This window comes from Sebastes fasciatus, chromosome 22 (genome assembly GCF_043250625.1).
Source record: "Sebastes fasciatus isolate fSebFas1 chromosome 22, fSebFas1.pri, whole genome shotgun sequence".
In the NCBI taxonomy this organism is placed as follows: Eukaryota; Metazoa; Chordata; class Actinopteri; order Perciformes; family Sebastidae; genus Sebastes; species Sebastes fasciatus.
Window position 1 is genome coordinate 26,252,945 of NC_133816.1, and position 27,360 is coordinate 26,280,304.

The window sequence follows — 27,360 nt, forward strand, 5'->3', positions numbered from 1 at the left end:
TAGGTGTTTCGTTCTGGCCCTCCAAGGGAAAGGTTAGGGCACCCTTGTAGTAAAGGGACATTTAAATTTAAATTAATAACGAGCTCTCTCGCTGGGACCCTGAATGCACCAAAACAGTCGTCACTGCAGAGAGCCGCCTCCTGATTGGTCCGCTGCAGAGAGCCGCCTCCTGATTGGTCCGCTGCTCCTCCGTGTCCGCTGCAGAGAGTCACCTTGTCTCTCTGTGTGTCCGCTGCTGAAGCTGCTGAACCGGTTCAACAGCAGGAGGACCGTCCGGCTCAGAGGCTCAGAGGCTCAGAGGCTCAGAGGCTCAGAGGCAGAGGCAGGCAGCGGGAATCGAACCGCTAACCGGAAACATGACGGAGACTAAACCCAAAACATCCCCGAAGAGCATCAAGTTCCTGTTCGGAGGCCTGGCAGGGTAGGTGATGCTAACAGAGCTAACAGCTAACAGCTAACAGCTGACAGAGAGCTAACAGCTGACAGCTAACAGAGAGCAGCTAACAGAGAGCTAACAGCTAACAGCTGACAGCTAACAGAGAGCTGACAGAGAGTTAATAGAGAGCTGACAGAGAGTTAATAGAGAGCTGACAGAGAGCTGACAGAGAGCTAACAGAGAGCTGACAGAGAGTTGACAGAGAGCTGACAGAGAGTTGACAGAGAGCTAACAGAGTTAATAGAGAGCTAACAGAGAGCTGACAGAGAGCTGACAGAGAGCTGACAGAGAGTTGACAGAGAGCTAACAGAGTTAATAGAGAGCTAACAGAGAGCTAACAAGAGAGCTGACAGAGAGTTAATAGAGAGCTGACAGAGAGCAGACAGAGAGCTGACAGAGTTAATAGAGAGCTAACAGAGAGTTAATAGAGAGCTGACAGAGAGCTGACAGAGAGTTAATAGAGAGCTGACAGAGAGCTGACAGAGAGCTAACAGAGAGCTGACAGAGAGTTGACAGAGAGCTGACAGAGAGTTGACAGAGAGCTAACAGAGTTAATAGAGAGCTAACAGAGAGCTAACAAGAGAGCTGACAGAGAGTTAATAGAGAGCTGACAGAGAGCAGACAGAGAGCTGACAGAGTTAATAGAGAGCTAACAGAGAGTTAATAGAGAGCTGACAGAGAGCTGACAGAGAGTTAATAGAGAGCTGACAGAGAGTTAATAGAGAGCTGACAGAGAGCTGACAGAGTTAATAGAGAGCTAACAGAGAGCTAACAAGAGAGCTGACAGAGTTAATAGAGAGCTAACAGAGAGCTGACAGAGAGTTAATAGAGAGCTGACAGAGAGCTGACAGAGAGCTAACAGAGAGTTAATAGAGAGCTGACAGAGAGCTAACAGAGAGCTAACAGAGAGCTAATAGAGAGCTGACAGAGAGCTGACAGAGAGTTAATAGAGAGCTGACAGAGAGCTAACAGAGAGCTGACAGAGAGTTAATAGAGAGCTGACAGAGAGCTAACAGAGAGCTGACAGAGAGCTAACAGAGAGCTGACAGAGAGCTGACAGAGAGCTGACAGAGAGTTAATAGAGAGCTGACAGAGAGCTAACAGAGAGCTGACAGAGAGTTAATAGAGAGCTGACAGAGAGCTGACAGAGAGTTAATAGAGAGCTGACAGAGAGCTGACAGAGAGCTAACAGAGAGCTGACAGAGAGTTAATAGAGAGCTGACAGAGAGCTGACAGAGAGTTAATAGAGAGCTGACAGAGTTAATAGAGAGCTAACAGAGAGCTAACAAGAGAGCAGACAGAGAGCTGACAGAGAGTTAATAGAGAGCTGACAGAGTTAATAGAGAGCTAACAGAGAGCTAACAGAGAGCAGACAGAGAGCTGACAGAGAGCTAACAGAGAGCTGACAGAGAGCTAACAGAGAGCAGACAGAGAGCTGACAGAGAGTTAATAGAGAGCTGACAGAGAGCTAACAGAGAGCAGACAGAGAGCTGACAGAGAGCTAACAGAGAGCTGACAGAGAGTTAATAGAGAGCTGACAGAGAGTTAATAGAGAGCTGACAGAGAGCTGACAGAGAGCTGACAGAGAGTTAATAGAGAGCTGACAGAGTTAATAGAGAGCTAACAGAGAGCTAACAAGAGAGCTGACAGAGTTAATAGAGAGCTGACAGAGAGCTGACAGAGAGTTAATAGAGAGCTGACAGAGAGCTGACAGAGAGTTAATAGAGAGCTGACAGAGAGCTGACAGAGAGTTAATAGAGAGCTGACAGAGAGCTGACAGAGAGCTAACAGAGAGCTGACAGAGAGTTAATAGAGAGCTGACAGAGAGCTGACAGAGAGCTAACAGAGAGCAGACAGAGAGCTGACAGAGAGTTAATAGAGAGCTGACAGAGAGCTAACAGAGAGCTGACAAAGAGTTAATAGAGAGCTAACAGAGAGCTGACAGAGAGTTAATAGAGAGCTGACAGAGTTAATAGAGAGCTAACAGAGAGCTAACAAGAGAGCTGACAGAGTTAATAGAGAGCTGACAGAGAGCTGACAGAGAGTTAATAGAGAGCTGACAGAGAGCTGACAGAGAGTTAATAGAGAGCTGACAGAGAGCTGACAGAGAGTTAATAGAGAGCTGACAGAGAGCTGACAGAGAGCTAACAGAGAGCTGACAGAGAGTTGACAGAGAGCTGACAGAGAGTTGACAGAGAGCTAACAGAGTTAATAGAGAGCTAACAGAGAGCTAACAAGAGAGCTGACAGAGAGTTAATAGAGAGCTGACAGAGAGCAGACAGAGAGCTGACAGAGTTAATAGAGAGCTAACAGAGAGTTAATAGAGAGCTGACAGAGAGCTGACAGAGAGTTAATAGAGAGCTGACAGAGAGTTAATAGAGAGCTGACAGAGAGCTGACAGAGTTAATAGAGAGCTAACAGAGAGCTAACAAGAGAGCTGACAGAGTTAATAGAGAGCTGACAGAGAGCTAACAGAGAGCTGACAGAGAGTTAATAGAGAGCTGACAGAGAGCTGAAGGAGAGCTAACAGAGAGTTAATAGAGAGCTGACAGAGAGCTAACAGAGAGCTAACAGAGAGCTAATAGAGAGCTGACAGAGAGCTGACAGAGAGTTAATAGAGAGCTGACAGAGAGCTAACAGAGAGCTGACAGAGAGTTAATAGAGAGCTGACAGAGAGCTAACAGAGAGCTGACAGAGAGCTAACAGAGAGCTGACAGAGAGCTGACAGAGAGCTGACAGAGAGTTAATAGAGAGCTGACAGAGAGCTAACAGAGAGCTGACAGAGAGTTAATAGAGAGCTGACAGAGAGCTGACAGAGAGTTAATAGAGAGCTGACAGAGAGCTGACAGAGAGCTAACAGAGAGCTGACAGAGAGTTAATAGAGAGCTGACAGAGAGCTGACAGAGAGTTAATAGAGAGCTGACAGAGTTAATAGAGAGCTAACAGAGAGCTAACGAGAGCAGACAGAGAGCTGACAGAGAGTTAATAGAGAGCTGACAGAGTTAATAGAGAGCTAACAGAGAGCTAACAGAGAGCAGACAGAGAGCTGACAGAGAGCTAACAGAGAGCTGACAGAGAGCTAACAGAGAGCAGACAGAGAGCTGACAGAGAGTTAATAGAGAGCTGACAGAGAGCTAACAGAGAGCAGACAGAGAGCTGACAGAGAGCTAACAGAGAGCTGACAGAGAGTTAATAGAGAGCTGACAGAGAGTTAATAGAGAGCTGACAGAGAGCTGACAGAGAGCTGACAGAGAGTTAATAGAGAGCTGACAGAGTTAATAGAGAGCTAACAGAGAGCTAACAAGAGAGCTGACAGAGTTAATAGAGAGCTGACAGAGAGCTGACAGAGAGTTAATAGAGAGCTGACAGAGAGCTGACAGAGAGTTAATAGAGAGCTGACAGAGAGCTGACAGAGAGTTAATAGAGAGCTGACAGAGAGCTGACAGAGAGCTAACAGAGAGCTGACAGAGAGTTAATAGAGAGCTGACAGAGAGCTGACAGAGAGCTAACAGAGAGCAGACAGAGAGCTGACAGAGAGTTAATAGAGAGCTGACAGAGAGCTAACAGAGAGCTGACAAAGAGTTAATAGAGAGCTAACAGAGAGCTGACAGAGAGTTAATAGAGAGCTGACAGAGTTAATAGAGAGCTAACAGAGAGCTAACAAGAGAGCTGACAGAGTTAATAGAGAGCTGACAGAGAGCTGACAGAGAGTTAATAGAGAGCTGACAGAGAGCTGACAGAGAGTTAATAGAGAGCTGACAGAGAGCTGACAGAGAGTTAATAGAGAGCTGACAGAGAGCTGACAGAGAGCTAACAGAGAGCTGACAGAGAGTTAATAGAGAGCTGACAGAGAGCTGACAGAGAGCTAACAGAGAGCAGACAGAGAGCTGACAGAGAGTTAATAGAGAGCTGACAGAGAGCTAACAGAGAGCTGACAAAGAGTTAATAGAGAGCTAACAGAGAGCTGACAGAGAGTTAATAGAGAGCTGACAGAGAGCTAACAGAGAGCTGACAGAGAGTTAATAGAGAGCTGACAGAGAGTTAATAGAGAGCTGACAGAGAGCTGACAGAGAGTTAATAGAGAGCTGACAGAGTTAATAGAGAGCTGACAGAGAGCTAACAGAGAGCTGACAGAGAGTTAATAGAGAGCTGACAGAGAGCTGACAGAGCGTTAATAGAGAGCTGACAGAGAGTTAATAGAGAGCTGACAGAGAGCTAACAGAGAGCTGACAGAGAGTTAATAGAGAGCTGACAGAGAGCTGACAGAGAGTTAATAGAGAGCTGACAGAGAGCTGACAGAGAGTTAATAGAGAGCTGACAGAGAGCTGACAGAGAGTTAATAGAGAGCTGTCAGAGAGCTGACAGAGAGTTAATAGAGAGCTGACAGAGAGCTGACAGAGAGTTAATAGAGAGCTGACAGAGAGCTAACAGAGAGCTGACAGAGAGCTGACAGAGAGTTAATAGAGAGCTGACAGAGAGCTAACAGAGAGCAGACAGAGAGCTGACAGAGAGCTGACAGAGAGCTAACAGAGAGCTGACAGAGAGTTAATAGAGAGCTGACAGAGAGCTAACAGAGAGCAGACAGAGAGCAGACAGAGAGCTGACAGAGAGCTGACAGAGAGCTAACAGAGCTGACAGAGAGCTGACAGAGAGCTAACAGAGCTGACAGAGAGCTAACAGAGAGCTGACAGAGTTAATAGAGAGCTGACAGAGAGCTGACAGAGTTAATAGAGAGCTAACAGAGAGCTAACAAGAGAGCTGACAGAGAGTTAATAGAGAGCTGACAGAGAGTTAATAGAGAGCTGACAGAGAGCTAACAGAGAGCTGACAGAGAGCTAACAGAGAGCTGACAGAGAGCTGACAGAGAGCTAACAGAGAGCTGACAGAGAGTTAATAGAGAGCTGACAGAGAGTTAATAGAGAGCTGACAGAGAGCTAACAGAGAGCTAACAGAGAGCAGACAGAGAGCTGACAGAGAGCTAACAGAGAGCTAACAGAGAGCTGACAGAGAGTTAATAGAGAGCTGACAGAGAGCTAACAAAGAGCAGACAGAGAGCTAACAGAGAGCTGACAGAGAGCTGACAGAGAGCTAACAGAGAGCTAACAGAGAGCTGACAGAGAGCTGACAGAGAGTTAATAGAGAGCTGACAGAGAGCTAACAGAGAGCTGACAGAGAGTTAATAGAGAGCTGACAGAGAGCTAACAGAGAGCTGACAGAGAGCTAACAGAGAGCTGACAGAGTTAATAGAGAGCTGACAGAGAGCTGACAGAGAGCTAACAGAGAGCTGACAGAGAGTTAATAGAGAGCTGACAGAGAGTTAATAGAGAGCTGACAGAGAGCTAACAGAGAGCTGACAGAGAGTTAATAGAGAGCTGACAGAGAGCTAACAGAGAGCTGACAGAGAGTTAATAGAGAGCTGACAGAGAGTTAATAGAGAGCTGACAGAGAGCTAACAGAGAGCTGACAGAGAGTTAATAGAGAGCTGACAGAAAGTTAATAGAGAGCTGACAGAGAGCTGACAGAGAGCTGACAGAGAGCTAACAGAGAGTTAATAGAGAGCTGACAGAGAGCTGACAGAGAACTAACAGAGAGTTAATAGAGAGCTGACAGAGAGCTAACAGAGAGCTAACAGAGAGCTAATAGAGAGCTGACAGAGAGTTAATAGAGAGCTGACAGAGAGCTAACAGAGAGCTGACAGAGAGTTAATAGAGAGCTGACAGAGAGCTGACAGAGAGTTAATAGAGAGCTGACAGAGAGCTGACAGAGAGCTAACAGAGAGCTGACAGAGAGTTAATAGAGAGCTGACAGAGAGCTGACAGAGAGCTAACAGAGAGCAGACAGAGAGCTGACAGAGAGTTAATAGAGAGCTGACAGAGAGCTAACAGAGAGCTGACAAAGAGTTAATAGAGAGCTAACAGAGAGCTGACAGAGAGTTAATAGAGAGCTGACAGAGTTAATAGAGAGCTAACAGAGAGCTAACAAGAGAGCTGACAGAGTTAATAGAGAGCTGACAGAGAGCTGACAGAGAGTTAATAGAGAGCTGACAGAGAGCTGACAGAGAGTTAATAGAGAGCTGACAGAGAGCTGACAGAGAGTTAATAGAGAGCTGACAGAGAGCTGACAGAGAGCTAACAGAGAGCTGACAGAGAGTTGACAGAGAGCTGACAGAGAGTTGACAGAGAGCTAACAGAGTTAATAGAGAGCTAACAGAGAGCTAACAAGAGAGCTGACAGAGAGTTAATAGAGAGCTGACAGAGAGCAGACAGAGAGCTGACAGAGTTAATAGAGAGCTAACAGAGAGTTAATAGAGAGCTGACAGAGAGCTGACAGAGAGTTAATAGAGAGCTGACAGAGAGTTAATAGAGAGCTGACAGAGAGCTGACAGAGTTAATAGAGAGCTAACAGAGAGCTAACAAGAGAGCTGACAGAGTTAATAGAGAGCTGACAGAGAGCTAACAGAGAGCTGACAGAGAGTTAATAGAGAGCTGACAGAGAGCTGACAGAGAGCTAACAGAGAGTTAATAGAGAGCTGACAGAGAGCTAACAGAGAGCTAACAGAGAGCTAATAGAGAGCTGACAGAGAGCTGACAGAGAGTTAATAGAGAGCTGACAGAGAGCTAACAGAGAGCTGACAGAGAGTTAATAGAGAGCTGACAGAGAGCTAACAGAGAGCTGACAGAGAGCTAACAGAGAGCTGACAGAGAGCTGACAGAGAGCTGACAGAGAGTTAATAGAGAGCTGACAGAGAGCTAACAGAGAGCTGACAGAGAGTTAATAGAGAGCTGACAGAGAGCTGACAGAGAGTTAATAGAGAGCTGACAGAGAGCTGACAGAGAGCTAACAGAGAGCTGACAGAGAGTTAATAGAGAGCTGACAGAGAGCTGACAGAGAGTTAATAGAGAGCTGACAGAGTTAATAGAGAGCTAACAGAGAGCTAACGAGAGCAGACAGAGAGCTGACAGAGAGTTAATAGAGAGCTGACAGAGTTAATAGAGAGCTAACAGAGAGCTAACAGAGAGCAGACAGAGAGCTGACAGAGAGCTAACAGAGAGCTGACAGAGAGTTAATAGAGAGCTGACAGAGAGTTAATAGAGAGCTGACAGAGAGCTGACAGAGAGCTGACAGAGAGTTAATAGAGAGCTGACAGAGTTAATAGAGAGCTAACAGAGAGCTAACAAGAGAGCTGACAGAGTTAATAGAGAGCTGACAGAGAGCTGACAGAGAATTAATAGAGAGCTGACAGAGAGCTGACAGAGAGTTAATAGAGAGCTGACAGAGAGCTGACAGAGAGTTAATAGAGAGCTGACAGAGAGCTGACAGAGAGCTAACAGAGAGCTGACAGAGAGTTAATAGAGAGCTGACAGAGAGCTGACAGAGAGCTAACAGAGAGCAGACAGAGAGCTGACAGAGAGTTAATAGAGAGCTGACAGAGAGCTAACAGAGAGCTGACAAAGAGTTAATAGAGAGCTAACAGAGAGCTGACAGAGAGTTAATAGAGAGCTGACAGAGTTAATAGAGAGCTAACAGAGAGCTAACAAGAGAGCTGACAGAGTTAATAGAGAGCTGACAGAGAGCTGACAGAGAGTTAATAGAGAGCTGACAGAGAGCTGACAGAGAGTTAATAGAGAGCTGACAGAGAGCTGACAGAGAGTTAATAGAGAGCTGACAGAGAGCTGACAGAGAGCTAACAGAGAGCTGACAGAGAGTTAATAGAGAGCTGACAGAGAGCTGACAGAGAGCTAACAGAGAGCAGACAGAGAGCTGACAGAGAGTTAATAGAGAGCTGACAGAGAGCTAACAGAGAGCTGACAAAGAGTTAATAGAGAGCTAACAGAGAGCTGACAGAGAGTTAATAGAGAGCTGACAGAGAGCTAACAGAGAGCTGACAGAGAGTTAATAGAGAGCTGACAGAGAGTTAATAGAGAGCTGACAGAGAGCTGACAGAGAGTTAATAGAGAGCTGACAGAGTTAATAGAGAGCTGACAGAGAGCTAACAGAGAGCTGACAGAGAGTTAATAGAGAGCTGACAGAGAGCTGACAGAGCGTTAATAGAGAGCTGACAGAGAGTTAATAGAGAGCTGACAGAGAGCTAACAGAGAGCTGACAGAGAGTTAATAGAGAGCTGACAGAGAGCTGACAGAGAGTTAATAGAGAGCTGACAGAGAGCTGACAGAGAGTTAATAGAGAGCTGACAGAGAGCTGACAGAGAGTTAATAGAGAGCTGTCAGAGAGCTGACAGAGAGTTAATAGAGAGCTGACAGAGAGCTGACAGAGAGTTAATAGAGAGCTGACAGAGAGCTAACAGAGAGCTGACAGAGAGCTGACAGAGAGTTAATAGAGAGCTGACAGAGAGCTAACAGAGAGCAGACAGAGAGCTGACAGAGAGCTGACAGAGAGCTAACAGAGAGCTGACAGAGAGTTAATAGAGAGCTGACAGAGAGCTAACAGAGAGCAGACAGAGAGCAGACAGAGAGCTGACAGAGAGCTGACAGAGAGCTAACAGAGCTGACAGAGAGCTGACAGAGAGCTAACAGAGCTGACAGAGAGCTAACAGAGAGCTGACAGAGTTAATAGAGAGCTGACAGAGAGCTGACAGAGTTAATAGAGAGCTAACAGAGAGCTAACAAGAGAGCTGACAGAGAGTTAATAGAGAGCTGACAGAGAGTTAATAGAGAGCTGACAGAGAGCTAACAGAGAGCTGACAGAGAGCTAACAGAGAGCTGACAGAGAGCTGACAGAGAGCTAACAGAGAGCTGACAGAGAGTTAATAGAGAGCTGACAGAGAGTTAATAGAGAGCTGACAGAGAGCTAACAGAGAGCTAACAGAGAGCAGACAGAGAGCTGACAGAGAGCTAACAGAGAGCTAACAGAGAGCTGACAGAGAGTTAATAGAGAGCTGACAGAGAGCTAACAAAGAGCAGACAGAGAGCTAACAGAGAGCTGACAGAGAGCTGACAGAGAGCTAACAGAGAGCTAACAGAGAGCTGACAGAGAGCTGACAGAGAGTTAATAGAGAGCTGACAGAGAGCTAACAGAGAGCTGACAGAGAGTTAATAGAGAGCTGACAGAGAGCTAACAGAGAGCTGACAGAGAGCTAACAGAGAGCTGACAGAGTTAATAGAGAGCTGACAGAGAGCTGACAGAGAGCTAACAGAGAGCTGACAGAGAGTTAATAGAGAGCTGACAGAGAGTTAATAGAGAGCTGACAGAGAGCTAACAGAGAGCTGACAGAGAGTTAATAGAGAGCTGACAGAGAGCTAACAGAGAGCTGACAGAGAGTTAATAGAGAGCTGACAGAGAGTTAATAGAGAGCTGACAGAGAGCTAACAGAGAGCTGACAGAGAGTTAATAGAGAGCTGACAGAAAGTTAATAGAGAGCTGACAGAGAGCTGACAGAGAGCTGACAGAGAGCTAACAGAGAGTTAATAGAGAGCTGACAGAGAGCTGACAGAGAACTAACAGAGAGTTAATAGAGAGCTGACAGAGAGCTAACAGAGAGCTAACAGAGAGCTAATAGAGAGCTGACAGAGAGTTAATAGAGAGCTGACAGAGAGCTAACAGAGAGCTGACAGAGAGTTAATAGAGAGCTGACAGAGAGCTAACAGAGAGCTGACAGAGAGCTAACAGAGAGCTGACAGAGAGTTAATAGAGAGCTGACAGAGAGTTAATAGAGAGCTGACAGAGAGCTAACAGAGAGTTAATAGAGAGCTGACAGAGAGTTAATAGAGAGCTGACAGAGAGCTAGCAGGTGTTGTCTGGTTTGTGTCCGTCAGTAGTTCCAGTACAGTAGTTCCAGTACAGTAGTTCCAGTACAGTAATTCCAGTACAGTAGTTCCAGTACAGTAATTCCAGTACAGTAGTTCCAGTACAGTAGTTCCAGTACAGTAGTTCCAGTACAGTAATTCCAGTACAGTAGTTCCAGTACAGTAATTCCAGTACAGTAGTTCCAGTACAGTAGTTCCAGTACAGTAGTTCCAGTACAGTAGTTCCAGTACAGTAGTTCCAGTACAGTAGTTCCAGTACAGTAATTCCAGTACAGTAATTCCAGTACAGTAGTTCCAGTACAGTAGTTCCAGTACAGTAATTCCAGTACAGTAGTTCCAGTACAGTAATTCCAGTACAGTAGTTCCAGTACAGTAATTCCAGTACAGTAGTTCCAGTACAGTAATTCCAGTCCAGTAATTCCAGTACAGTAGTTCCAGTACAGTAATTCCAGTACAGTAGTTCCAGTACAGTAGTTCCAGTACAGTAGTTCCAGTACAGTAGTTCCAGTACAGTAATTCCAGTACAGTAGTTCCAGTACAGTAGTTCCAGTACAGTAATTCCAGTACAGTAATTCCAGTACAGTAGTTCCAGTACAGTAGTTCCAGTACAGTAGTTCCAGTACAGTAATTCCAGTACAGTAGTTCCAGTACAGTAATTCCAGTACAGTAATTCCAGTACAGTAATTCCAGTACAGTAGTTCCAGTACAGTAGTTCCAGTACAGTAATTCCAGTACAGTAATTCCAGTACAGTAGTTCCAGTACAGTAGTTCCAGTACAGTAGTTCCAGTACAGTAGTTCCAGTACAGTAATTCCAGTACAGTAGTTCCAGTACAGTAATTCCAGTACAGTAGTTCCAGTACAGTAGTTCCAGTACAGTAGTTCCAGTACAGTAATTCCAGTACAGTAGTTCCAGTACAGTAGTTCCAGTACAGTAATTCCAGTACAGTAGTTCCAGTACAGTAATTCCAGTACAGTAGTTCCAGTACAGTAATTCCAGTACAGTAGTTCCAGTACAGTAATTCCAGTCCAGTAATTCCAGTACAGTAGTTCCAGTACAGTAATTCCAGTACAGTAGTTCCAGTACAGTAGTTCCAGTACAGTAGTTCCAGTACAGTAATTCCAGTACAGTAATTCCAGTACAGTAGTTCCAGTACAGTAGTTCCAGTACAGTAGTTCCAGTACATTAGTTCCAGTACAGTAGTAGTTAGCAGCTGTAATGGTGCTGTTTGTTAGCTGTTAGCTTGTGATGCTCTCAGTGATTGGTAGCCAGCTCGGGGCCGGTGTTATGTCAGAGTCTGCACCCCCATCGATCCGTGCCTCCCCTCTGACATAACCGGTAACCTTTGACCCCGATGTTCACTGGACCCGGTGACGTTAGTTTAGAGATAAACCCGGTCATATCTCTGCTGTAGCCTCTGAACACACCGGTGCTCTCATTCAGCCGGCTGTCTCCTACCTCACCTGTCCTTCTTACAAGCCATTCTAATAATCGATAATCAATCTTCTCGTGGAAGAGACTCGAAGGGAAACATGTCTGACAGAATATCTGACCTGGATGTATGTAGCTGTGAGGCTAATGCTAACAGAGCTAATGGTTAGAACTAACAGATGATCATATCAACATCAGTGTTTATCAAATGAAATCAGTGAGAGTGGAAGAAGTTCTAATACCTCACTCCTTTATATCCTGTTGGCTATTTAAATCTACAGCCGGATTTAGAGCTCACACAGGTCAGAGGTCAGAGGTCAAACCTTTAGAGCTCACACAGATCAGAGGTCAGAGGTCAAACTGTTAGAGCTCACACAGAGGAGCCCCTCACACAGGTCAGAGGTCAAACTGGATAGATTTATAAACAGTGAATCATTGTTCAGCTGTGTCAATTAGCTGATTAATGAATGAATGAATGAAGTTGATTGATTCATCACGTCAGCTCCTTCAGTGGGAGAGTTAGCGTTAGCTTAGCATTTCACTGAACGGAGTGTTTCTGATGACATCTGATGTTTTCTAGACGATTAATCCAGATAATATAATAATATATAATATAGATATATATATATATATCTATATTATATATAATATCCATCACATAAATAACAGGCCTGGGATGATGCACCTGTCTCCTGGTTCTATCCTCTCACCATGCTGCGGTGCTGACTCCATCTATATTGTTAACTGTTGTACCTCTAGACCAGGCAGGGAACGAGTAGAATCATCCACCTCTAGGGACTTTTACTTTGAAAATCTCTGAATGAATGTTTGATTTTCATAACCAACACTCATCAGATGAGCTGCTCCTCTGTGTCTGTGGACTGTTGCATTGTGGGTCATGTTTTACAGCAGCTGTGAGTCCTTTAAATGTCACGACCCTCCTGCAAACTTTAAAACATCCCAGGGGCGTGTACTCTCCTAAAGGGGCGTGCACGCCCCTCTCACAGCTGCTGGTGTCAGACTGACTCCAACATGGAGTCAAGGTGGAATCTCTCAGGTCCTTGAGAAGCCTGGAAATGTTTATAATGACCCCTAATCAATATAATACTGAGATCAATAATACATCCAATAAGCATATACAGTATCCCCCGTAGTTTTAGTTAGGAAGTAGTACTAACACCTGTAGGTAGTAGTACTAACACCTGTAGGTAGTAGTACTAACACCTGTAGGAAGTAGTACTAACACCTGTAGGAAGTAGTACTAACACCCGTAGGAAGTAGTACTAACACCCGTAGGTAGTAGTACTAACACCTGTAGGTAGTAGTACTAACACCTGTAGGTAGTAGTACTAACACCTGTAGGAAGTAGTACTAACACCTGTAGGAAGTAGTACTAACACCTGTAGGAAGTAGTACTAACACCCGTAGGTAGTAGTACTAACACCTGTAGGAAGTAGTACTAACACCCGTAGGAAGTAGTACTAACACCTGTAGGTAGTAGTACTAACACCCGTAGGAAGTAGTACTAACACCCGTAGGTAGTAGTACTAACACCTGTAGGAAGTAGTACTAACACCCGTAGGAAGTAGTACTAACACCCGTAGGAAGTAGTACTAACACCCGTAGGAAGTAGTACTAACACCTGTAGGAAGTAGTACTAACACCTGTAGGAAGTAGTACTAACACCCGTAGGTAGTAGTACTAACACCTGTAGGAAGTAGTACTAACACCTGTAGGAAGTAGTACTAACACCTGTAGGAAGTAGTACTAACACCTGTAGGAAGTAGTACTAACACCTGTAGGAAGTAGTACTAACACCTGTAGGTAGTAGTACTAACACCCGTAGGAAGTAGTACTAACACCTGTAGGTAGTAGTACTAACACCTTTAGGAAGTAGTACTAACACCTGTAGGAAGTAGTACTAACACCCGTAGGTAGTAGTACTAACACCTGTAGGAAGTAGTACTAACACCTGTAGGTAGTAGTACTAACACCTTTAGGAAGTAGTACTAACACCTGTAGGAAGTAGTACTAACACCCGTAGGTAGTAGTACTAACACCTGTAGGAAGTAGTACTAACACCTGTAGGTAGTAGTACTAACACCTGTAGGAAGTAGTACTAACACCTTTAGGAAGTAGTACTAACACCCGTAGGTAGTAGTACTAACACCTGTAGGAAGTAGTACTAACACCTTTAGGAAGTAGTACTAACACCTGTAGGTAGTAGTACTAACACCTTTAGGAAGTAGTACTAACACCTGTAGGTAGTAGTACTAACACCTGTAGGAAGTAGTACTAACACCTGTAGGAAGTAGTACTAACACCTGTAGGTAGTAGTACTAACACCTGTAGGAAGTAGTACTAACACCTTTAGGAAGTAGTACTAACACCTGTAGGTAGTAGTACTAACACCTTTAGGAAGTAGTACTAACACCTGTAGGAAGTAGTACTAACACCCGTAGGTAGTAGTACTAACACCTGTAGGTAGTAGTACTAACACCTTTAGGAAGTAGTACTAACACCTGTAGGAAGTAGTACTAACACCCGTAGGTAGTAGTACTAACACCTGTAGGAAGTAGTACTAACACCTGTAGGTAGTAGTACTAACACCTGTAGGTAGTAGTACTAACACCTGTAGGAAGTAGTACTAACACCTGTAGGAAGTAGTACTAACACCTGTAGGAAGTAGTACTAACACCTGTAGGTAGTAGTACTAACACCTTTAGGAAGTAGTACTAACACCTGTAGGAAGTAGTACTAACACCTGTAGGTAGTAGTACTAACACCTGTAGGTAGTAGTACTAACACCTGTAGGAAGTAGTCACACCTGGTCGACAGGTTGCCTAAATAATCTCTCTCTCTCTACCTGTCTTTCTGTTTACCTGTCTCTCTCTCTCTACCTGTCTGTGTGTCCAGGATGGGTGCGACGGTGTTCGTGCAGCCGTTGGACCTGGTGAAGAACAGGATGCAGCTGAGCGGTCAGGGAACGAAGGCTCGAGAGTACAAGACCAGCTTCCACGCCCTGTTCTCCATCCTGAAGAACGAGGGAGTCGGAGGCATCTACACTGGGTACTGCTACTGCTACTGCTATTACTACTACTACTACTGCTACTACTACTGCTGCTAATACTGCTGCTACCACTACTACTACTACTGCTACTGCTACTACTGCTACTACTACTACTGCTAATACTGCTGCTACCACTACTGCTACTACTACTGCTACTACTACTACTACTGCTACTACTACTGCTACTACTACTACTACTGCTAACACTGCTGCTACTACTACTACTACTACTACTGCTACTACTACTGCTACTACTGCTGCTAATACTGCTGCTACCACTACTACTACTACTATTACTACTGCTACTACTGCTACTACTACTACTACTGCTACTACTACCACTACTACTGCTACTACTACTACTGCTACTACTACTGCTACTACTACTACTACTACTACTACTACTACTGCTAACACTGCTGCTACTACTACTACTACTACTACTACTACTACTGCTACTACTACTGCTACTACTGCTGCTAATACTGCTGCTACCACTACTACTACTACTATTACTACTGCTACTACTGCTACTACTACTACTACTGCTACTACTACCACTACTACTACTACTGCTACTACTGCTACTGCTGCTACTACTGCTATTACTACCACTACTACTGCTACTACTGCTACTACTGCTACTACTACTACTACTGCTACTACTACCACTACTACTGCTACTACTACTACTGCTAATACTGCTGCTACTACTACTACTGCTACTACTGCTACTGCTGCTACTACTGCTATTACTACCACTACTACTGCTACTACTGCTACTACTACTACTGCTACTAATACTGCTGCTACCACTACTACTACTACTACTGCTACTACTACTACTGCTATTACTACCACTACTACTGCTACTACTGCTACTACTACTACTGCTACTAATACTGCTGCTACCACTACTACTGCTACTGCTACTCGGGTGTTTATTGGTAACAAAGAGAGTAACAGTGTGTACTTCCTGTGCGTCAGGCTGTCAGCAGGTCTGCTGCGCCAGGCGACGTACACGACGACCCGTCTGGGGATATATACCATCCTGTTTGAGAAGATGACCGGAGCTGATGGACGACCACCCAACTTCCTGATGAAGGTACGGCAGCGTTGACTTCCTGTTTGTCAGACCGTTGACTTCCTGTTATCAGACCGTTGATTTCCTGTGTTCAGACTGTTGACTTCCTGTTATCAGACCGTTGTCAGACCGTTGACTTCCTGTTGTCAGACCGTTGATTTCCTGTTGTCAGACCGTTGATTTCCTGTGTTCAGACTGTTGACTTCCTGTTATCAGACCATTGACTTCCTGTTGTCAGACCATTGACTTCCTGTTGTCAGACCGTTGATTTCCTGTGATCAGAATGTTGACTTCCTGTTGTCAGATCGTTGACTTCCTGTTATCAGACCGTTGACTTCCTGTAATCAGACCGTTGACTTCCTGTTGTCAGAGCATTGACTTCCTGTTATCAGACTGTTGACTTCCTGTTGTCAGACTGTTGACTTCCTGTTGTCAGACCGTTGACTTCCTGTTGGCAGACTGTTGACTTCCTGTTGTCAGATCGTTGACTTCCTGTTATCAGACCGTTGACTTCCAGTAATCCGACCGTTGACTTCCTGTAATCCAACCGTTGACTTCCTGTTATCAGACAGTTGACTTCCTGTTGTCAGACCGTTGACTTCCTGTTGTCAGACCATTGACTTCCTGTTGTCAGATCGTTGACTTCCTGTTATCAGACCGTTGACTTCCTGTTATCAGACCGTTGACTTCCTGTTGTCAGACCGTTGACTTCCTGTTGTCAGATCGTTGACTTCCTGTTATCAGACCGTTGACTTCCTGTAATCCGACCGTTGACTTCCTGTTATCAGACCGTTGACTTCCAGTAATCCGACCGTTGACTTCCAGTAATCCGACCGTTGACTTCCAGTAATCCGACCGTTGACTTCCAGTAATACGACCGTTGACTTCCAGTAATACAACCGTTGACTTCCTGTAATCCGACCGTTGACTTCCAGTAATACGACCGTTGACTTCCAGTAATACAACCGTTGACTTCCTGTAATCCGACCGTTGACTTCCAGTAATACGACCGTTGACTTCCAGTAATACGACCGTTGACTTCCTGTAATCCGACCGTTGACTTCCTGCAATCAGACCGTTGACTTCCTGCTATCAGACCGTTGACTTCCTGTTATCAGACCGTTGACTTCCAGTAATCCGACCGTTGACTTCCTGCAATCAGACCGTTGACTTCCCGTTATCAGACTGTTGACTTCCTGTTGTCAGACTGTTGACTTCCTGTTGTCAGACCGTTGACTTCCTGTTGTCAGATCGTTGACTTCCTGTTATCAGACCGTTGACTTCCAGTAATACGACCGTTAACTTCCAGTAATACGACCGTTGACTTCCAGTAATACAACCGTTGATTTCCTGTAATCCGACCGTTGACTTCCTGCAATCAGACCGTTGACTTCCTGCTAACAGACCGTTGACTTCCTGTTATCAGACCGTTGACTTCCTGTTATCAGACCGTTGACTTCCAGTAATCAGACCGTTGACTTCCAGTAATCCGACCGTTGACTTCCAGTAATCAGACCGTTGACTTCCAGTAATACAACCGTTGACTTCCTGTAATCCGACCGTTGACTTCCTGCAATCAGACCGTTGACTTCCTGCTATCAGACCGTTGACTTCCTGTTATCAGACCGTTGACTTCCTGTAATCCGACCGTTGACTTCCTGTTATCAGACCGTTGACTTCCAGTAATCCGACCGTTGACTTCCAGTAATACGACCGTTGACTTCCAGTAATACGACCGTTGACTTCCTGTAATCCGACCGTTGACTTCCAGTAATACGACCGTTGACTTCCAGTAATACAACCGTTGACTTCCTGTAATCCGACCGTTGACTTCCAGTAATACGACCGTTGACTTCCAGTAATACGACCGTTGACTTCCTGTAATCCGACCGTTGACTTCCTGCAATCAGACCGTTGACTTCCTGCTATCAGACCGTTGACTTCCTGTTATCAGACCGTTGACTTCCAGTAATCCGACCGTTGACTTCCTGCAATCAGACCGTTGACTTCCCGTTATCAGACTGTTGACTTCCTGTTGTCAGACTGTTGACTTCCTGTTGTCAGACCGTTGACTTCCTGTTGTCAGATCGTTGACTTCCTGTTATCAGACCGTTGACTTCCAGTAATACGACCGTTAACTTCCAGTAATACGACCGTTGACTTCCAGTAATACAACCGTTGATTTCCTGTAATCCGACCGTTGACTTCCTGCAATCAGACCGTTGACTTCCTGCTAACAGACCGTTGACTTCCTGTTATCAGACCGTTGACTTCCTGTTATCAGACCGTTGACTTCCAGTAATCAGACCGTTGACTTCCAGTAATCCGACCGTTGACTTCCAGTAATCAGACCCTTGACTTCCAGTAATACAACCGTTGACTTCCTGTAATCCGACCGTTGACTTCCTGCAATCAGACCGTTGACTTCCTGCTATCAGACCGTTGACTTCCTGTTATCAGACCGTTGACTTCCAGTAATCCGACCGTTGACTTCCTGCAATCAGACCGTTGACTTCCCGTTATCAGACTGTTGACTTCCTGTTGTCAGACTGTTGACTTCCTGTTGTCAGACCGTTGACTTCCTGTTGTCAGATCGTTGACTTCCTGTTATCAGACCGTTGACTTTCAGTAATCCGACCGTTGACTTCCTGTTATCAGACCGTTGACTTCCTGTTGTCAGACCGTTGACTTCCTGTTGTCAGACCGTTGACTTCCTGTTGTCAGATCGTTGACTTCCTGTTATCAGACCGTTGACTTCCAGTAATACGACCGTTAACTTCCAGTAATACGACCGTTGACTTCCAGTAATACAACCGTTGATTTCCTGTAATCCGACCGTTGACTTCCTGCTATCAGACCGTTGACTTCCTGTTATCAGACCGTTGACTTCCTGTTATCAGACCGTTGACTTCCAGTAATCAGACCGTTGACTTCCTGTTATCAGACCGTTGACTTCCAGTAATCCGACCGTTGACTTCCAGTAATCAGACCGTTGACTTCCTGTAATCCGACCGTTGACTTCCTGCAATCAGACCGTTGACTTCCTGCTATCAGACCGTTGACTTCCTGTTATCAGACCGTTGACTTCCAGTAATCCGACCGTTGACTTCCTGCAATCAGACCGTTGACTTCCCGTTATCAGACTGTTGACTTCCTGTTGTCAGACTGTTGACTTCCTGTTGTCAGACCCTTGACTTCCTGTTGTCAGATCGTTGACTTCCTGTTATCAGACCGTTGACTTTCAGTAATCCGACCGTTGACTTCCTGTTATCAGACCGTTGACTTCCTGTTGTCAGACCGTTGACTTCCTGTTGTCAGACCGTTGACTTCCTGTTGTCAGATCGTTGACTTCCTGTTATCAGACCGTTGACTTCCAGTAATACGACCGTTAACTTCCAGTAATACGACCGTTGACTTCCAGTAATACAACCGTTGATTTCCTGTAATCCGACCGTTGACTTCCTGCAATCAGACCGTTGACTTCCTGCTATCAGACCGTTGACTTCCTGTTATCAGACCGTTGACTTCCTGTTATCAGACCGTTGACTTCCAGTAATCAGACCGTTGACTTCCTGTTATCAGACCGTTGACTTCCAGTAATCCGACTGTTGACTTCCAGTAATCAGACCGTTGACTTCCAGTAATACAACCGTTGACTTCCTGTAATCCGACCGTTGACTTCCTGCAATCAGACCGTTGACTTCCTGCTATCAGACCGTTGACTTCCTGTTATCAGACCGTTGACTTCCAGTAATCCGACCGTTGACTTCCTGCAATCAGACCGTTGACTTCCCGTTATCAGACTGTTGACTTCCTGTTGTCAGACTGTTGACTTCCTGTTGTCAGACCGTTGACTTCCTGTTATCAGACCGTTGACTTCCTGTTATCAGACCGTTGACTTCCTGTTATCAGACCGTTGACTTCCAGTAATCAGACCGTTGACTTCCTGTTATCAGACCGTTGACTTCCAGTAATCCGACCGTTGACTTCCAGTAATCAGACCGTTGACTTCCAGTAATACAACCGTTGACTTCCTGTAATCCGACCGTTGACTTCCTGCAATCAGACCGTTGACTTCCTGCTATCAGACCGTTGACTTCCTGTTATCAGACCGTTGACTTCCAGTAATCCGACCGTTGACTTCCTGCAATCAGACCGTTGACTTCCCGTTATCAGACTGTTGACTTCCTGTTGTCAGACTGTTGACTTCCTGTTGTCAGACCGTTGACTTCCTGTTGTCAGATCGTTGACTTCCTGTTATCAGACCGTTGACTTTCAGTAATCCGACCGTTGACTTCCTGTTATCAGACCGTTGACTTCCTGTTGTCAGACCGTTGACTTCCTGTTGTCAGACCGTTGACTTCCTGTTGTCAGATCGTTGACTTCCTGTTATCAGACCGTTGACTTCCAGTAATACGACCGTTAACTTCCAGTAATACGACCGTTGACTTCCAGTAATACAACCGTTGATTTCCTGTAATCCGACCGTTGACTTCCTGCAATCAGACCGTTGACTTCCTGCTATCAGACCGTTGACTTCCTGTTATCAGACCGTTGACTTCCTGTTATCAGACCGTTGACTTCCAGTAATCAGACCGTTGACTTCCTGTTATCAGACCGTTGACTTCCAGTAATCCGACTGTTGACTTCCAGTAATCAGACCGTTGACTTCCAGTAATACAACCGTTGACTTCCTGTAATCTGACCGTTGACTTCCTGCAATCAGACCGTTGACTTCCTGCTATCAGACCGTTGACTTCCTGTTATCAGACCGTTGACTTCCAGTAATCCGACCGTTGACTTCCTGCAATCAGACCGTTGACTTCCCGTTATCAGACTGTTGACTTCCTGTTGTCAGACTGTTGACTTCCTGTTGTCAGACCGTTGACTTCCTGTTATCAGACCGTTGACTTCCAGTAATCCGACCGTTGACTTCCTGTTATCAGACCGTTGACTTCCTGTTGTCAGACCGTTAACTTCCTGTTATCAGACCGTTGACTTCCTGTTGTCAGACCGTTGACTTCCTGTTGGCTCCCCCTGCAGGCTCTTATCGGGATGACGGCCGGAGCTACCGGAGCTTTCGTGGGGACGCCGGCGGAGGTCGCTCTGATCAGGATGACCGCCGACGGACGGTGAGGTCATCATTTACTGCAGTCTGTAGGGGGCGCCGACAGGACGCCACGCTGTTCACCACGTCTAATCACACTCTCTACCTGTCTGTCTCTGTACCTGTCTGTGTCTCTACCTGTCTGTCTGTGTCTCCAGCCTCCCAGCAGACCAGAGGAGAGGGTACAGTAATGTATTTAACGCTCTGGCTCGGATCACCAGAGAAGAAGGCGTCACCACCCTGTGGAGGGTGAGCTGCTGACCACCACAATCTGTACTGCCTCAAATACTACACTAGATTCTATACTATATCTATATCTACATATAGATATAGTATACAATATATAGTGTATATGTGTGTGTGTACTGGGTTCAGGTAATCGTCTCAAAGTACTACAGTTTTCTTGAATGTTTGTGTTTTTAGGGGTGTATTCCCACCATGGCTAGAGCGGTGGTGGTGAACGCTGCTCAGCTGGCCTCCTACTCCCAGTCCAAGCAGGCTCTGCTCGACTCAGGTAGTACTCACTAAATACTCATTAAATACTCATTAAATACACATTAAATACTCCTTCAATACACATTAAATACTCATTAAATACACATTAAATATGCATTAAATACACATTAAATACTCATTAAATACACATTAAATACTCATTAAAAACACATGTACCAGACTCAGGTACACATTAAACACGTTAAACATGTAATGAATGTGTACTTTGTGTTTTTCAGGGTATTTCGGAGATGGTATTCTGTGTCACTTCTGTGCCAGTATGATCAGCGGTCTGGTTACTACGGCGGCATCGATGCCCGTCGACATCGTTAAGACCAGGTGAGTCTATAGACCAGGTGAGACTATAGACCATGTGAGTCTATAGACCAGGTGAGACTATAGACCAGGTGAGTCTCCAGCTGAGACTAAAGACCAGGTGAGACTAAAGACCAGGTGAGACTATAGACCAGGTGAGACTATAGACCAGGTGAGACTAAAGACCAGGTGAATCTCCAGTTGAGACTAAAGACCAGGTGAGACTAAAGACCAGGTGAGACTATAGACCAGGTGAGACTAAAGACCAGGTGAGACTAAAGACCAGGTGAATCTCCAGCTGAGACTAAAGACCAGGTGAGACTAAAGACCAGGTGAGACTAAAGACCAGGTGAGACTATAGACCAGGTGAATCTCCAGCTGAGACTAAAGACCAGGTGAGACTATAGACCAGGTGAGACTAAAGACTAGGTGAGACTAAAGACAAGGTGAGACTAAAGACCAGGTGAGACTAAAGACCAGGTGAGACTAAAGACAAGGTGGGACTAAAGACCAGGTGAGACTAAAGACCAGGTGAGTCTCCAGGTGAGACCTGTTTCTGAAGTGTTTGCTTCCTGTTTGTCTCTCAGGATCCAGAGCATGAGGATGATCGACGGGAAGCCCGAGTACAAAAACGGTCTGGTGAGTCAGAGCTTTATTCAAAGTGACAGAACTTTATTCAACGTGACAGAACTTTATTCAACGTGACAGAACTTTATTCAAAGTGACAGAACTTTATTCAAAGTGACAGAACTTTATTCAACGTGACAGAACTTTATTCAACGTGACAGAACTTTATTCAACGTGACAGAACTTTATTTAAAGTGACAGAACTTTATTTAAAGTGACAGAACTTTATTCAAAGTGACAGAACTTTATTCAACGTGACAGAACTTTATTCAACGTGACAGAACTTTATTTAAAGTGACAGAACTTTATTCAAAGTGACAGAACTTTATTCAACGTGACAGAACTTTATTCAACGTGACAGAACTTTATTTAAAGTGACAGAACTTTATTCAAAGTGACAGAACTTTATTCAACGTGACAGAACTTTATTCAACGTGACAGAACTTTATTTAAAGTGACAGAACTTTATTCAAAGTGACAGAACTTTATTCAACGTGACAGAACTTTATTTAAAGTGACAGAACTTTATTCAAAGTGACAGAACTTTATTCAACGTGACAGAACTTTATTCAACGTGACAGAACTTTATTCAACGTGACAGAACTTTATTTAAAGTGACAGAACTTTATTCAAAGTGACAGAACTTTATTCAACGTGACAGAACTTTATTTAAAGTGACAGAACTTTATTCAACGTGACAGAACTTTATTCAACGTGACAGAACTTTATTCAACGTGACAGAACTTTATTCAAAGTGACAGAACTTTATTCAACGTGACAGAACTTTATTCAACGTGACAGAACTTTATTCAACGTGACAGAACTTTATTTAAAGTGACAGAACTTTATTCAAAGTGACAGAACTTTATTCAACGTGACAGAACTTTATTTAAAGTGACAGAACTTTATTCAACGTGACAGAACTTTATTCAACGTGACACTAAGAGGACATGTGAGGGTTCAAAGTTTTGTAGGTGAATTCACCGACCTTTGACCTTTGACCTTTGTTATCGGATGTTATTGATCACTGATGTCGTGTGTTGGAGGTCACATGGTAGTGTCGCAACACATGTTTTGTTTTTTACATATGTTTATTTACGTTACTGATTATTTGACAGGTTTTTGTTTAACCGTTTTTCGTTTATCTCTAAATGTTGGAACTTTTTAATCAGTTAATCCAGTCAGTGCGTCGAGTGTTTCAGAAATCAGACACCAGTCTGTAATATAAAAACACAGTATCTGTGTGACCACCTCAGTACATCAACATCACTACGAAGCGTAACGCTTTCACTTCTTTGACTAAGTACTCAAGTAGGTGGAGTCACATTCAGGGTCCGCTAGCTGTCCTGGAACCGACGCCTCGCTCCGATTTTACATTCAAAGATTCACGTTTTGTGTTGAAAGCTAGCGATAGCCACAAGCTAGCGATAGCCACAAGCTAGCGATAGCCACAAGCTAGCGATAGCAACAAGGTAGCGATAAGCAAGAAGTCAGCGAGAGCAAAAAGGTAGCGATAGCCACAAGCTAGCGATAGCCACAAGCTAGCGATAGCCACAAGCCAACGATAGCAACAAGCCAGCGATAAGCAACAAGCCAGCGATAGCTACAAGCTAGCGAGATTGACAAGCTAGCGAGAGCGACAAGCCAGCGAGAGCGACAAGCCAGCGAGATCAACAAGCCAACGATAGCAACAAGCCAGCGATAAGCAACAAGCTAGCGAGATCAACAAGCTAGCGAGATCAACAAGCCAACGATAGCAACAAGCCAGCGATAAGCAACAAGCTAGCGAGATCAACAAGCCAACGATAGCAACAAGCCAGCGATAAGCAACAAGCCAGCGATAGCTACAAGCTAGCGAGAGCGACAAGCTAGCGAGAGCGACAATGTAGCGAGAGCGACAATGTAGCGAGAGCGACAAGCTAGCGATAGCGACAAGCTAGCGATAGCAACAAGCCAGCGATAAGCAACAAGCTAGCGAGATCAACAAGCTAGCGTGGTCAACAAGCCAACGATGGCAACAATCCAGCGATAAGCAACAAGCCAGCGATAGCGAAAAGCTAGCGAGATCGACAAGCTAGCGAGAGCGACAATGTAGCGAGAGCGACAATGTAGCGAGAGCGACAAGCTAGCGATAGCGACAAGCTAGCGATAGCGACAAGCTAGCGAGAGCGACAAGCCAGCGATAAGCAACAAGCTAGCGATAGCAACAAGCTAGCGATAGCAACAAGCTAGCGATAAGCAACAAGCTAGCGATAAGCAACAAGCCAGTGAGAGCAACAAGCCAGCGATAAGCAACAAGCCAGCGATAAGCAACAAGCCAGTGAGAGCAACAAGCCAGCGATAAGCAACAAGCCAGTGAGAGCAACAAGCCAGTGAGAGCAACAAGCCAGCGATAAGCAACAAGCCAGTGAGAGCAACAAGCCAGCGATAAGCAACAAGCCAGTGAGAGCAACAAGCCAGTGAGAGCAACAAGCCAGCGATAAGCAACAAGCCAGTGAGAGCAACAAGCCAGCGATAAGCAACAAGCCAGCGATAAGCAACAAGCCAGTGAGAGCAACAAGCCAGCAATAAGCAACAAGCCAGTGATAAGCAACAAGCCAGCGATAAGCAACAAGCCAGCGATAAGCAACGATAAGCAACAAGCCAGCGATAAGAAACAAGCTAGCGATAGCAACAAGCTAGCGATAGCAACAAGCTAGCGATAAGCAACAAGCCAGCGATAAGCAACAAGCCAGCGATAGCAACAAGCCAGCGATAGCAACAAGTACATGTCTTCTTCTGTAGCGTAAATGTCTGTAGGGTTTTGGTTCTGACCCGTTTCCTGTCTCGCTCCATCAGGAGGTGTTGATGCGAGTCGTGAGGAACGAGGGTTTCTTCTCGCTGTGGAAAGGTTTCACGCCGTACTACGCTCGCCTCGGTCCCCACACCGTCCTCACCTTCATCTTCCTGGAGCAGATGAACCGCCTGTACAAGACCCACATCCTCGACCGCTAACACTAACGCTAACGCCAGCACACAAAGACTGCAGCACAAACCTCATCGGGCCTCTGGGCCACGTCTGCAGGATTTAAAGGGACAGAAGCCCCGCTGGTCGTCTGGTCGACACTAAAGGGTGCACTGTTCCTTTAAATCAACACACAAACACACACACACACACACACAGTAATACCCTGTACTTCTCTCTTTGTGAGGACACAATAAACCTGATTCCAACCTTAAAACCAAGTCCTCCCAACATGTCCTCCCTGTCCAACTTGTCCTCCCCCTCCCTGTCCAACATGTCCTCCCCCTCCCTGTCCAACATGTCCTCCCTATCCAACATGTCCTCCCTATCCAACATGTCCTCCCTGTCCAACATGTCCTCACTTTGAAGGTCTAAAACTCACATTGGTCCCCACTAAGATAGACGAACAAGAACACACACACACACAGCCAGCGTTTTGAATGAAGCTCAATGAGAGTCAGTGTTACACACACACTCACACACACACACACACACACACACACACACACACACACACACACACTCTCTCACACACACACACACACACACACACACACACACACACACACACACACACACACACTCACTCACTCACACACACACACTCACACTCACACACACACACACACTCACTCACTCACTCACACACACTCACACACACACACACACACACACACACACATTGTGTTTTCAGTCTTTTTGTAAAGTAAATAATATAAATAAATGTAGTTGAAACATCAGTTAGTGGTGTTGTTGGTAGTTGGTAATAACAAGGAGTCTTATTGGACGAACACACAGCATCATGGGATTGCGTGGTAACCGTGGTTACGGCCAGACGGAGCTGGATATGAATAAACAGTTTGAGCCTCACTTTGATTTTTGTGTCACTTTGTGAATTTTATAATTTATTTATATTTTATTTTCCAAATATTAAACACAACTCTAAATATTATATGTACATACCATAATATCATATATGTACTTACTCACATACTACATATACACAATACTTGTGAAATATTACAATATTTATGTTTATTTAATATTTCTTGAAATATTTACTTCCCAAAATATTCCAACTGTTTCTGAAATATGATTTTTCTCGTATTATTACATTTGTCTCTCAAAATCTTTCCTTTGAAATGCTACAACTGTATTTTCAAATAGTATAAATATTCTTTAAATATTACAACAATCTTTCCCAAATTCATCAACAAAGATTTAATATTAAACATTTTCTGTAAATATTACAACATTTTCTCAAACTATTAGTTTATCTTATATGCATATCTGTGTATATATACATATGTGTATATATACATATGTGTATATATACACATATATGCATATATATATATGTGTATATATACATATGTGTATATATACACATATATGCATATATATATATATACACAACTGTTTTGAAAACATGATTTTCTCATATTATTGCACTTGTTCCTCTCTTTGACTTTCTCTTAAAATACTAAACTGTATTTTCATAGTATTCTTATAATATTACAAGCTTTCCTCAAAATACTTCTTGAAATATTGCTTTTTCTCTAAATAATACTTCTGTGTTTACTTTTCTTTTCTTGAGTTATTATGATCTTTTTATTGTATTAAATTATTAAATATTGCAACTTTATTTCCAAAATACAAAGATTTCTCTCTTTGACACTTTTCCTTTAAGTATTACAGATTAATTAGTGTTTTTCAGGTTCTGAATATTCTGCAGAGAGCAGGAAGTACTAAACTACCAAAATAAAATGCTTTAAAAGTTTTAAGTCAGCTGATCAAAAGAACAAAAACTGAACTCTTCTTCTTAACCAAAATGAGTTCTCTCAGCTTTCTTCTCCAATTCAACATTTATCTTAAGAAAATATTAAATATGTAATATTATAAATACTGTGATATAAAACAGGAAGTATCAGCATGTTAATGAGTTCCTGTTTTATTATTAATAATGTTAATAAAACCTGAAGAGAGGTTGATGTCTGCAGTCTGACCTACATGTAGTAGCTCCATGTG

At 44.3% G+C, this 27,360-nt stretch overlaps 1 protein-coding gene across 1 annotated transcript; it reads left to right on the forward strand.

Moving 5' to 3' along the window:
- Window positions 1-192: 192 nt before the first annotated feature.
- Window positions 193-26,202, forward strand: slc25a11 (solute carrier family 25 member 11). Its single transcript, XM_074623061.1, has 9 exons — window positions 193-421; window positions 14,547-14,699; window positions 15,688-15,805; window positions 20,828-20,916; window positions 21,050-21,140; window positions 21,315-21,405; window positions 21,626-21,725; window positions 22,289-22,340; window positions 25,167-26,202. Exons 1-9 carry the CDS (start codon window positions 357-359, stop codon window positions 25,320-25,322), a joined length of 915 nt encoding a protein of 304 aa, XP_074479162.1. The 5' UTR covers window positions 193-356; the 3' UTR covers window positions 25,323-26,202.
- The last annotated feature ends 1,158 nt before the right edge of the window (window positions 26,203-27,360 follow it).